General features: G+C 42.3%; 1 protein-coding gene across 2 annotated transcripts; it reads right to left on the reverse strand.

The window, feature by feature from the left end:
- Positions 1-2234: 2234 nt before the first annotated feature.
- LOC149322689 (leucine-rich repeat-containing protein 3-like) lies at positions 2235-13037 on the reverse strand. Of its 2 annotated transcripts, none has more exons than XM_089481635.1 (3): positions 12837-13037; positions 8289-9121; positions 2235-5189 (listed from the first exon to the last, which is right to left on the reverse strand). In XM_089481635.1, the coding sequence occupies exon 2, from the start codon at positions 9098-9100 to the stop codon at positions 8339-8341; it is 762 nt and encodes a 253-aa protein (XP_089337761.1). In that variant the 5' UTR covers positions 9101-9121; positions 12837-13037; the 3' UTR covers positions 2235-5189; positions 8289-8338. The 2 variants fall into 2 exon arrangements, with proteins under 2 accessions (XP_089337761.1, XP_089337753.1); XM_089481627.1 differs by having other exon boundaries at positions 8289-9172.

The following is a 13037-nucleotide window of genomic DNA, read 5'->3' on the forward strand; positions in this document are numbered from 1 at the left end:
TTTATTTACAGACATCGATAAACTGGAATTTATAAGCATTACAAGATATTTATAAATATTTTAAAGTGGTAACAAAAGTTACAATACTAAATAATATATAAAAGCAATAAACACTATCTACATCACTGGTCCCCAAACTGTGCTCTTTAAAGAATCTTGGACTCCAGCTCCCAGAATCCCAGACTATTGGCCAACATGGCTGAGGCTTCTGAGAGCTGAAGTCCAAAATCTCTCAAAGGACGGAGTTTGGGGACCACTGATCTACATGATAAGACTTAAAATACGTAGTAGGCTGAATCAGACTGAGGGCACTTGCACAAACAGGCATGCCTTCAATGTGTGGCCCAGAACAAGAATTGTTGGAGTATATATAATGGCAGAGAGTATTCTGCTTAGTGGTGCCACCACACAAAATGCTGTGCTTTGAACAACTGCAGAGTAGACTTCACAAGTGTGCGGCATCACCAGCAGGACTTATCTCTGGATGACTTCAGGGACCAAATGTTTTAGAAAGAAGCAGACAAACTCTCAGGTAAGTCTCTCAAGCTCTTTAAGGATTCATAAACATTTGGCCAAGCGGCAAAAATAATCAGTCTGTGAAGTACTTTGCAAAGTTCTTAGGTGTTCCTGGCAGTCCGACAAGCATCTGCACCAAAGGGCAGCCATACACCTGAGTACATTATAATAAACCAAATCCAAGGTGAACAATGTCTTGGGCTGTTGTGGCCAGGCTAACTCAAAGAACTGCTGCAGCTATTGTTTTATTTACTTTATATCTGTCTTTTCACCAATATGGGATCCAAGGGGGCTCAAAATAGTTGATGCTGGTAAAAGGCACTTGAGAGCCCTGGGCCTCCAGTGACAATGATGAATCCAGGACTAATATATTAGTCTAAACGATTACTATTAACCATAATGCCTGCTGTTGTGCCATGTCAGCGCTCAAGAACCTTCTCCCCATAGAGCAGGAGTTATTTGCAACTGGGCAGAAGAATCCATTCTTATCAGACTGAGTTTCTTTAAGAGTGACTTTTTGACTGGCTTGGGATACTTTGCACCCAAGGCTGGGTGGGTAAGTTAGTAAGCCCCATTCCACTGCCTCACCTCAGGCAGCAAAATAACTTGGGCCTGCCCTGCACTACCTGCTAAATTCCAAATGTAGTCCCAGCCCCAACACCCACATATGATAGTTTATTCTTATATTTGTATAGAAATGATCTGTAAATGAATCTGATCATAGACAACAAGAAGAGCCGGTGTAGTTTAATGGTTTGAACATTGGACTATGACTAGGGAAGAGGGTTCATATCGCGGTTTGGCCATGAAACCCATTTGGTGACTTTGGGCAAGTGACACTCTCTCAGTCTCAGAGGATGGCATTGCCAAACATCCCCTGAACAAATCTTGCCAAGAAACCCCCATGATAAGTTTGCTTTATGGTTGGCATAAGTCAGAAATGACACAACAATAAACGACAATATATTGCAATGGAAGATTTTCTGTCAGGGATAAGGATCACACCATGGTGCTCCATGGCCCTGGGCAGCACAACCAATGGTGAAGAATGCTGGGAGCAGAAGTCCTACCTGGACCTCTGGAGAGCCACATTGCTCCCGTCCCTGTCCCATGTAGTCAATGTCATTCCTTTCCCATTGGGCTACAGTGCATTTAGCTGTCTTCTGCCGGATTTTGGTGCCAAACTGTGATGTCATTTTTAAAAAATGTATTTGGAGGGGCAGGAGGGGTGAAAAATGGTTTGGAGGGTCCTCTTTCCTATCCCTGTGCTACAGTCTTAATAAGAGACTTTGCTAAAGGCTTGTGTAGCACTCCTTATACCTCCTGTTGCCCTATACATTTTTAGACTATAATTATAAAAGATGTCCTCTCTGGTGCAGCCATGATGCTTACAGAGTGAGAGAGGTTTAAGTTTAAAGGCAGCAGATAGCCTCTGCCTTGCTGACGAGACACAAAGCCCTTGAGTTCTAATATTACCAAGATCCTGTCAAATGACTTGAAAGGCTTGGCCCATACAAGTGGCTTGAAAAGCAGCGCTTGGGAATAAGCAGAAATGATGAAATCTGAGGCTCTAAATTGAACAGTCTTTGGTCAAAAACTGATAAAAGCATATTTGGAAGGAAAGGGCAAATTCCATTATTGGGTTTAATATATTTTATTTTAAGATATTTGCTTTCTGTCTCTCCAAAGACACATGAAGGACCTAATTACATTTTAGAGCCAATTTCTATAAAAAAGCAGCATCTAAAATATCCAGTGCTGAAAATAATTTCTCCTTTCAACATAGCATCTTGCATTGCTTTCAGAGCAAGAGCTGGTTCACATCTTTAAGGTTGCCAGTGTTTTGTTTTACCTGACCCTGCTGCAGTCCCTTCAGCAGGGATATGAACTGTAGACATTTACAAGAGATAATGTGATGCCCAGCAAACAGGTCACCTTGTTTTTATTGGCAATTGTGTCTGCACCTGCTAACAAATTTGTTCCATTATAAGTTTTCATGGACTACTAGAGAGTAAGCTCTATGAAATGCATCTATAACATAATGAAATAGCTTAAATGAGCCAACCTATGAGTGCAGCAGAGACTACCAATAAAGTGCATATATAGATAAATGTACGCTTTGTCACATTCAAATTCATTTACTTTACAGACTGGCCTCCTCATGGTTTCTGTGTTACTGTTCTCGGTACAGGTTGGATCTCCCTTGTCTGAAATGCTTGGCATGAGAATAGTTTGGGATTTTGGATTGTTTCCAGTTTTGGAATATTAATATTAAATACATAATTGAATTACTGTATATAGTAAAAAATGACTCAAAAAAGCTGAGTGGATTTATCTATGGGTCAATGTAAGTACTGTACTTTAACCCTTATAGAACCATCCCCTGGTGAAAAGCAGGAGTATAATCTGTTCTGGAAGCAATGACTCTGCTCTATTCTCTCATCCAGCCATCCTTTAGGGTGAGCACAAACAGTTACAACTGCTAAACTTTTGTAAGCTTTTTGGCATCATTTTCTTTTCCTTCATCCTTTACATCCTTAGGCTCTAAGTTTTATGCTTGACCTATCCATGGTTCATTTCAAAATCCATAATTTTTGCCCCCAAACTTGCCTTCAACTTATACATGAGGTCCACTTATAGTCAAGTATATATGGTTTATTTCATATACAGTCGGCCCTTATACATGGATTTTTTATACACGGATTCAAGCATACACAGTTTGAAAATGTTCCCAAAAAGTATAAATTTACCTTGATTTTCCATTTTTTATAAGGGACACCATTTTGCTATGTCATTATATTTAATGGGACTTGAGCATACACGGATTTTGTTATACACGGGGGATCTTGGAACCAAACCCCAGCGTATAACAAGGGTCCACTGTATATCTTACACACATAGAAAATAATTTTGTGTATGAAACAAAGTTTGTGTACATTGAACCATCAGAAAGCAAAGCTATCACTCTCTCAGCCACCCATGTGGACCATTTTGGATTTTGGAGTATTTTGGAATTCCAAATGAGGGATACTCAACTTGTATTAGTTTGTATGCCAACCCCAGAAAGGCCCTGGGACATTAGACTGCAAATTAATTTGGTTTAGCTATTTTGAAGGATGGGCAACTTAGGCGGGTTACACACCGCCATTTAGTACGTAATGAATACGTACTAGGGTTAGGAAGGGGCGGTGCTTCCGCACCCCCCTAACCCTAGTACGTATTCTGTACGTACAATATGGCGGCGGCTGTTCCACACGGCTACCGCAATATTTACGTATCGGATGCTGTGCGTCCGCACGTATCGCGGCGTCTATGACATCGCGAGTCCGCCCCTGGTGCCTCACAACGTCATAGAGGCGCCGCTTAAAGAAGCTCCATTTTGGAGCTTCTTTTTTGGTCTGTGCGGGAGCCGCGCGGTGTGGCTGCTGTGGCTCCCGCACGGAGCAAACGGCGGCGGCGGTCTGTAACCCACCTCAATGCCTCTGAAAAGTTCAAAAGGAAGATGTAGTCATCCCCCCAGCTACTTCTTCCAAATAGCATGGATATTGTGACTGACAGCAGTTGATACAGATCTCATCCGTGCAATACATTTCCAAGCACAATTACCTTTTGCATGTGTTTTAGGTCCAAGCTCAGCCATATTTTGGATTACTTGTTCTGATCAAAGAGATCAGACTGGGCATCTATGCCTTTCTCAACAAGGTGCCCTCCAGCAATGTTGGACTGCACCTTCCCTCACCTCAGACAAGGGTCACAATGGGAGTTGTAGTCCAACAAAATGTGAAGGGGTATAGATTGCCCAATTTTGGTCTAGTATACAATTGAAACAACATGTAAATGAGAGAAACCTGTTTGGAAATACATTTTGTATACAGATAACAGGAATCAAAAGAAGCAGTATTAGTTAGGTCTTGAAATTTTGGCCTTTTCATGCTAGACAGTTTTAATGCTATGATTTCCTATGTAATCCTGAGATCTGCAGTTTGACAAGGCACTAGATCTCTCCGGCTGAGAATCCTAAAGGTCCCACCCTTATCTGTGGATGCCAGGATTCCATAGGAATGTACCCATGGTAATTGAAGTGGCTTTGTAGCACTTTAACTGTATGAAAAGGCATTAGGTTTTTCTACTATAATACAAAGGGAGCCAGTGTGGTGTAGTGGTTTGAGTGTTGGATCTATGACTCTGGATACCAGGGTTCAATTCCCGGTTTGGTTGTAAAACCCACTGGTTTTAGGCAAGTCACACACTCTCAGCCTCAGGAGAAGGCAATGACAAACCTCCTCTGAACAAATTGTGCCAAGAAAACTCCATGATAGGTTGCCATAAGTCGGGAACAACTTGAAGGTGCACAATAACACCAACCACAATGCAGGGATGAGGTCCTATCCAGTGGTGGGCAGCACAAGAGCCAAAGTGGTTGGTGACACCCTATTTTTTCTCTGTCATCCTCTTTTCTTTTTTCTCTTTCTGCTGTCTCCACTTCATTCTCCATTTCTCTTTTACCTCCTCTCTGCCTAGTAGACTGCTGGTCTTGCCAAAGGTCTGAACTGAGGGTTTGCTGGCTTGCAGAGGGCATTGCTCAGCCCTGATGTAATATGCAGCTGCAAGGGAGAGGAAGGAGGCAGTCAAAGGAAAGTGGCTGTAGCTGTGCAGATGGGGCAGGAGCATCCCTATAGAAAAAGAAAGGATTAGGAGAGAGGGATTTATGATTGTTTTCACTGTTAATCCCCTAGCATTAAGCTGTAATATCTCTGCCTAAATCCCTGGCAAATGGGAAGAGATAAACCGGACAACTCCTAGTAAAAGGGGGTCCAATTCAGTGGAGAAAACCTATGCAGCCTGTAATTATGAGAAAAACATGATGATGATGATGATGATGATGATGATGATGATGATGATGATGATGATGATGATTGGGATATGTGTATGTATGCGTGTACCTACAAGAAAGGAAAATTAGTTTTTAAACAATTAAGTGTTTCGAGCTTCATGAGGGTTGGCTTGTGTAGACTCATTATTTTTTCAGTTGCTTGGTGGGCAGGTATGCAGGAGCTGGTGTGACTTTTTAAAGAGGGCCCATTCATACTACACAATTATAGCACTACGATTCCAGTTTAACTCCCATAGTTCCATCCTATGGACTCCTGGGATTGCCACTGGAAGGGGGGTATTGTGGATCATCAGCCAAAGAGCTCCTCTGCAACCCATCCCCTTGGGTTCCACGGGACTCAGTCACAGGAGCTAAAGTGCAATCATTGCAGTATAATTCTGTAGTGTGAAGGGGCCCAGAGAGTGGTTAGAATCCTATTGGTTGGTCCCAATTAGAGTAAACCCAAAGATACACAGATTAATGCAAAGATTGGTGCTTTGTATTTTTAGTGTACTTGATTACCCATAGTGACTATTTTATTTTATTCTGCATTGTGTGTGCATGTGTGTGTTTATTGTATTTTAGTACAGTATTTTAATCTTTTATATTATTGGAATAGTTTTATATGGAATAGTTTTATTCCAATATAGTTAATATGCTTTATACTGTAACTGTTTGTAAAGCACCATGTACATGGATGGCACTATAAAATGATGATGATAATGATGACAGCAATAATCCCATGAAACCAATTGTTGAATAGTGAACCAATCTCATTAATTCAATGGGTCTTCTCTAGTCAGGAGTAACAATAGGGCTGAGGCCAAAGTCACCTCACCAAAGGATATAGAGCGAACTACAACAGGTAGTGTTTTTTGGGGGCGGGGTTGGCCTCTCATGCCACAACTAAAGGAGCATGGCACACTTTCCATGGGGAAAGAAGAAAGGATGGTTACCCTAAATGTCACCCCTGTCTCTTTATTTGAAGTGTGAAAGAGTGGCTGTGGAAGGGCTGTAGCCCTTGTGGGTTGAGTGGGAGGCAAAAGAAAGACCCCAACTGCACTGCAGAAATAATGCAGTTTGACTCCTCTTTAACTGCCATGGCTCAATGCTATGGAATTCTGGGATTTGTAGTTTTGTGAGATATTTTAGTCTTCCATGCTTGAGACCTCTGGTGCCACAAGAAACTACAGGTCCCAGCTTTCCATAGCAATGCGTTATGGCAGTTGAAGTTGTGTTAACTGCATTAATTCTGCAGCGTGGATGCAGCCAAAGCCTCTACCAAGTGGGAAATTTTGAGAGCAACAAGGAGGATATGTGGCTTATAGGTTTAAAATGGGTGGATTTATCCCCACAGCAAGTCCAAGCAATAGCAGGGGTGATGGTTGTCATCTCCAAGGTCACCGCCACATTTTAGAAAATGGAGCCTGGAGTGGGCATCATAGATTAAGTTGTTGGACTGCAACTACTAGAGTGTGTTTGCCAACTTGTAATTTTAAGATGCCTTCTTTCTGGTTCCCACACTACATTCCAATACTCATTCACCTAGTTATCTACTCACCTTGGTTTTAGGCAACATCCTTCCTCCTGCTTTTGTTCCCCAAAGGTCATTGTTATAACTGAACTTGTAACCTCATCTCCATGCCCACAAAGTTTGGCATTCTTACACACAGCCTGCTTATATAGGTCTGTCCCTGGATCCTTCATTCCACCTCATGCATCTGAGGAAATCTATGAGAGCTCATGCTATTAACTGCTTTCTTTTCGTTAGTCTCAAAGGTGCTACCATCCCTTTGCACTCTGATTCCCCAGACTAACACAGATATGTCTTTGATTTCCACTGTAATATGAGTTTTATATCTAAACCGAGCCTCTCAATAAAGGTACAGAAAAAAATAAAATAATAAAATAAAATAAATAAAATAATTTTTTAAAAAACTGATCTGAAGAGGAGATATGGTGCCTACAGCTGAGTATTCATTAATCTGGCGCCCTGCAAATGTGTTGGATTTTGATTCCCAGCATCTACAGCCAGCAATGTTGCTAGCTACCTTCGAGTTAACTTTAACCTATGGTGACCCTATGGATGAGAGACCTCCAAGTCCCCCTATCCTCAACAGCCCTGCTCAGGCCTGGCAGACTCAGGCCATAGTTTTCCTGATTGAATCTATCCATCCCTTATGTTATTTTCTTCTTTTCCTACTGCCTTCTATCTTCCCAAGCATTATCATATTTTTTAGAGAGTCATGTCTTCTCATGATATGGCCAAAGTACTCAGTTTAGTCATCTTGGCTTCTAGGAAAAATTCAGGCAGGATTTGCTCAAATACCTATTTATTGATCTTTTTAGCAGTCCACTGTATCCGTAAGAACTCTCCTCCAGCACCTTTGAAATGAGTTGATTTTCTTCCTATCAGTTTTTTTTTTACTGTCCAGCTTTCACAGCCGTATATAGAGATGGGCAATACAATGGCATGGACCATGCTAGCACAGCCAATAGTTTTTCTACCTAGAGGGTTGTTCTGCCACAGGGAGGTGGTGCCGGGTTAAACCATGTTTTTTGCTGTGATGGCTGGTGGATTCAATTAATCTGTCCTGAAGATTAGTCTAAACTTTAAAGCAGTGGTCTAAGACCTATGCCAAGAATAGATTCAACACAGGATAGTTCCTTTAAAGTTCAATCTGAAACCCTAAGTAGGTTCATCATTGGAATTGGAGTGAATACAGCGGTAGGTGGTTCTGGGATGGGCTCTGGGAACTGTTCTGCTTTGGGAGTCGAGCAGCTCCTCACAGAATTTCTTCTAAATCTCTAGTTTCCATAGGGCAAAACTGTAACAGTTAAAGACATTTTAAAAAATAAAAGCTTCCAAAACAATTTATATTGGGCACATAACTCCCACCTGAAAAGTGTGCATTTGTTGTGCAGCTCCATCTTGTACAAGTCCAGCCCTCAGAGAATGGTGCTGAGCGTGTCATCTTCTTCCGCTTCCTCTTCCTCTGGGCTCGGCTGCTTGCTGGGCAGCGGCAGGGATTTCAGATACTCCAAGTGGCGCCGAGACTCAGCTTGGTTGCGCCGGACATAGTAGACAACGTAAGAGATGACCACAGTGAACCAACAAAACATGGTGAGCAGCATGGCTAGGTCAGTGTTCCTCTGTTGACTGAGGCAGAAGTTGATGCCTGAGCTGAGCAGGTGGGCCAGGGTCTTGCCTGCGTACTCCTGCCAGGTGGCTGTGACACACACAATGTCCTCCACTGTTTCGGGGTCCAAGGGGAGGGCCCCCATCAGTTCCTGCATGGAGCAGTCACAGTGCCATGGGTTGTCATAGAGCTCCAGCCGAACCCATGCCAACATGATGAAAGGAGTCACCTCCATTCTTTGTAGTTGATTGCCCGACAGGTCTAACAGCCTTAGTCCCCCACCCAGGCCCCGGAAGGCCCCTGGAGCAATGCTCTGAATGAGGTTGTCTGCAAGGTGGAGTTCACGGAGCTGTTTCAGGCCATGGAAGGCCCCATTTGGTACATGAGTGATCCAGTTGGAGTCAAGGTAAAGGACACGGGTGTCGCGAGGAATGTCAAATGGGATGATCACCAGATCCCGCCTGTTGCACCACACCACACCGCTCTCAGTTGGGCAGTCACAGCTCTGGGGGCACAGAAGGCTGCCCTGAAAGCCGAGCATCAGGAACAAGAGTGTGGGCAAAGCTGGCATCTCTGCATAGCTCTTCTCTTCCTGTTGGGAAGGCCAGAAGAGAGGTTGAGAGCCTGGTTCACTGACCCTGAACTAGGAGCAAAAAGCAAGTATAAGATGTGTAGGTAGATGAATGACAGAAAAGTTATTTGACAGGGATGGGAGACTCTTTGCCCTCCAAGTGTTTTGCACTCCAGCTTCCATTATGCTTAACTAGTGGCCTATGTTGGATTAGGGTTCTGAAGTCTAATCAAGTCCATAATATTGGGAGAGTCAAAGGTTTCCCATTCCAATTCTACCACCCAGGGTGGATCTTTATGGGGTTTGTTTCAGTAATGGGTTTGTTTCAGTACTACAGTCAGTCTTCCTTATGTACAGATCTTTATCCATGGATTCAGCCATCCACAACTTGAAAATATATTTTTTTAAAATCCGAAAAGCAAAACTTGATTTTGCTATTTTGTATAAGGGACACCATTTTACTATGCTATTGTATTTAATGAGACTTGAGCATACATAGAATCAAACTCCAGCAGATACCAAAACTCCACTCTATTTCCAGACTGGATTTTTAAAATAAAATTATATATCTGTGTCTAACATATGTCACAATACTGTATCTCATCCTGACGTACATACTATTTTTAGCTTGTGAAACTGAGAAATGGTACATCACAAAATAATACTCGAGTCATTACTGTAACTGTCACTTCTGCAACTGTCTTATGCCACCTTCTCCCCTAATCCTTTCCCTTATCTTACCTACTTTGCTGAAAATCAAGATGTAGCTTTTATAAACATTTTTCTACTCCCCCCTCTCTATAAACGTGTGTTTCCTGCTTTATGTCATGATCAGAGACTGCAAAACCACTGCATATACTCATGTGTTTACAATGGTAGTATAAATCATGTGGCCCTCCAGATGTTGCAGAACTGCAACTCCAAGGGTGACCAGCATGGGAACTGCAGTGTTTCAGAATCTGAAAGGCCATATTCCACCCCACCCTGCCCTGCTCAAGTTTACATATTTTAATTGACAGTGTTGTCCTATACATTTCTATTCAGAAGTGCCACTTACTTCAATTGACGTTTTTTCTGGGGTAAGGGAAAGATAATTGCAAAAGGAGTATCTTACAATTTTTTCTTTATCTTATTTATATCTACCATTCTATATTTTTAAAACATATTATCTCCTGCTATCTTAACCTTGTCCACATTGCAAGGTTTGTGTGGTTTGTTCATACTCTTCAGATTTAGCAGTGTCTGAAAAGAATGGGCATGTATTTTGGCTTTGGAAGCATTTGTATTGTTTTAAATAATCACCACAATACCAGGGCCACCATCTCAAACCACACCCCATTAAATGGGGGCTGGGGAGAAAGCCTTATAAGAAGTATCATACATAAAGCTTACAAAGCAGATGAATGATAATGAAGAAGATTATGTGCCTCAGAAGTCTGCAGTGTACAATAATTATATTGCAATTTGAGGTCCTTGCCCACATGCTTATAGTCACATTACGAAACAAGATGTTTATGCATGCAAGGTCTAAGATTACCTGTTTATTGTATTTAAAATGTTGTCTCCTCCTTCTCACAAAAAGAAACCCACAAGTGTACTCTAAGACATTCCCTGGGGCACTGAAAAATGTAGTTACAAACCTTTAGGAGGAGAACAAGTGCTGGTATCCATCTTATTCCCTTAACTCTGTCTACTAACCTTCATGGCCCATGGCCCTGCTCTGACGACTTTAACAGCAGCTTAATCTTCATGGAAACTTCTCTTCATTGCCATTAAAGTGTCACTTGCTGCTTTTTTATAGATCAAGTTGCTATTAAAGACCCCACAAAATGTCTAGGCCATTCGCCACACCCAGCTATCCATCACCCTGGTCAGTTAGCACAGCAATGTTCCCAAACCTTTACCAGCTGAGACATGATTTTAGTTTCAGAATTAAAACTGGAGGCACACATCAATCTCATGCCCTGAAACTTTACTCCGAGTGTGTAGGTGTAACTAGAAATAAGTGTCCACCACCCGTGTTTCTCCATGAGTCACTGGCTGCATCTACACTGTAGACATAATGCATTTTGACACCACTTTAAGTACAAATCTTGAGATTTACACTTTTACAAGGTCTTTAGCCTTTTCTGCCATAGAGCACTGGTGCCTCACAAAACTACAAATCCCAGGATTCTGTAGAATGGAGTTGTGGCATTTAAAGTAGTGTCAAACTGCATTATTTCTACAGTGTAGATATCCCCACTGTTTTAAGTGCAGAGAGCAGGCAATTCTGCTGCATCTCTGCATGGCTGCAATTGCAAATTTAACAGGTGGTATAGAATATAGTCATACAGAATATATGACTCATGAGAAAAAAAATAATGCTTGGTAACGTGGGAATGCAAAGAAAAGAGGAAAACTGCTTCATGGGGGATAGATGGGACATTGCTAACAGAGTGTGTTGAAGGCCTCTCATTCATATGGTCACCATAAGTCAAAGTGACAATTAACAACAACAAAAGGGAAAGGGAAAGGATAACAGGGCTGGGGTCCATGTTACCATCATCTGCTGGAATAGCTCTTCTACACAACTTGTTAGAGGTACAGATAGCCCTGTTCTCATTTACATATGGCTATTCTAAATTGTGGTTAGGCTGACAGTCACTGATAGATTTCTAGGTAATCTGACTCCCAGTCATATAACAGAAGCAGCAACACAGTGCATAGCCTAAAATAATCCGGTTTGACGGTTGTGGCACCAGAAGCTCCCAGAATTCCATACCATTGAGCCAGGACAGTTAAAGTTGTGTCAAACCGGATTGTTCCCACACTGTGGATGCAGCCAGGGTGACTAGAAGTGGATTGCTGTGTGAAAGAACTGTAAGTCACTCTGGTTGGTTCTGGTATTCAAAACAAAGTATTTGGCTCAGAACCCTTTACTTGTAAGGCATCTGGATCTAGTTGGTGGATTCTGGGACAGTTAAAAACAGAAGGTAGATTTTACAAACCTAGTCAAGCTGAATTTATGCTCAGTAAAAACTCTCTGCAGTTTTGTACCCAGTTTTACTTGATTATGTCCTTCAAGAAAGGGGTTCCCCAGGAATACTGCCAAAATTTCAGAGCATAATATTAGTTTGCACTTAGTTTGAAAATGCTTATCCAGAAAATTTCTTTGAAATTCCAGTTAAAGTTACTGAGTTTTCAGATGGCCTCTGTACTTCTTCCTGTAAGAGGTGCAACAATCAGAAGAAGATCAGATTCTCCACCCCAAATGGTGTTAAAATGGGAAAGATGCCCATCACTCTAGCGTGAAAGGCATGAGAACCCATCTAAGTCTCTGTCTGTCCCATCCTATCCATCACATCCCTCCCCTTTCCCCCGATATTTTGAGAACCACAAGCTTGTGTACTCCAAATGGGATTTTCCGCTGGATGAGGGGATGAGGACTGTGTGACCCTCCAGATATTGCTGGATGGCACCTTCCATCATCCCTCTCCATAGATGATGCCTGCTAGGACCAATGAGAATTGAAATGAAACAACACCTGAAAGACCACACACCTCAACCATCCACTCAATTGCTGTGCTATCTAATATCTTTCTGAGAACAGGCTGAGGAAAGTTTTGTCTGCTCAATGTCTCCATCAGGCAGCAGTTCAAGGGAGCAGAATTCATCAAACAAACAAAAATGAAAGCTATCCACCCTTAGCAGTCAATTGTCACCAACCCAAGACTCCCTTGTCCTCCAAACACACCTGTGTGAACAGCGCTCTCCTGGGTCTGTTTTCTGGGCTGAAGGGGGCCAGGCAGCTCAAGGGACCATCTCAGTAGCAGGTGATGCCTCTGTCCAGCTTTCTTTGGAGGATGCCAGACCCACTTTGTATCTTGTCATCAAGTCTCTTGGTTTGCTACTCATCAGGAAAAGAGCAGGAGGCATACACAAAGCTGGTTGGCAG

The sequence above is a fragment of the Sceloporus occidentalis genome, unplaced genomic scaffold (assembly GCF_023333645.1).
Source record: "Sceloporus occidentalis isolate IW3139 unplaced genomic scaffold, rSceOcc1.0.p SCAF_1, whole genome shotgun sequence".
Lineage (NCBI taxonomy): Eukaryota > Metazoa > Chordata > Lepidosauria > Squamata > Phrynosomatidae > Sceloporus > Sceloporus occidentalis.

Bases quoted from the DNA above. Each gene is read 5' to 3' on its own strand.
- LOC149322689 (XM_089481635.1), bottom strand. From the start codon at position 9,100: ATGCCAGCTTTGCCCACACTCTTGTTCCTGATGCTCGGCTTTCAGGGC.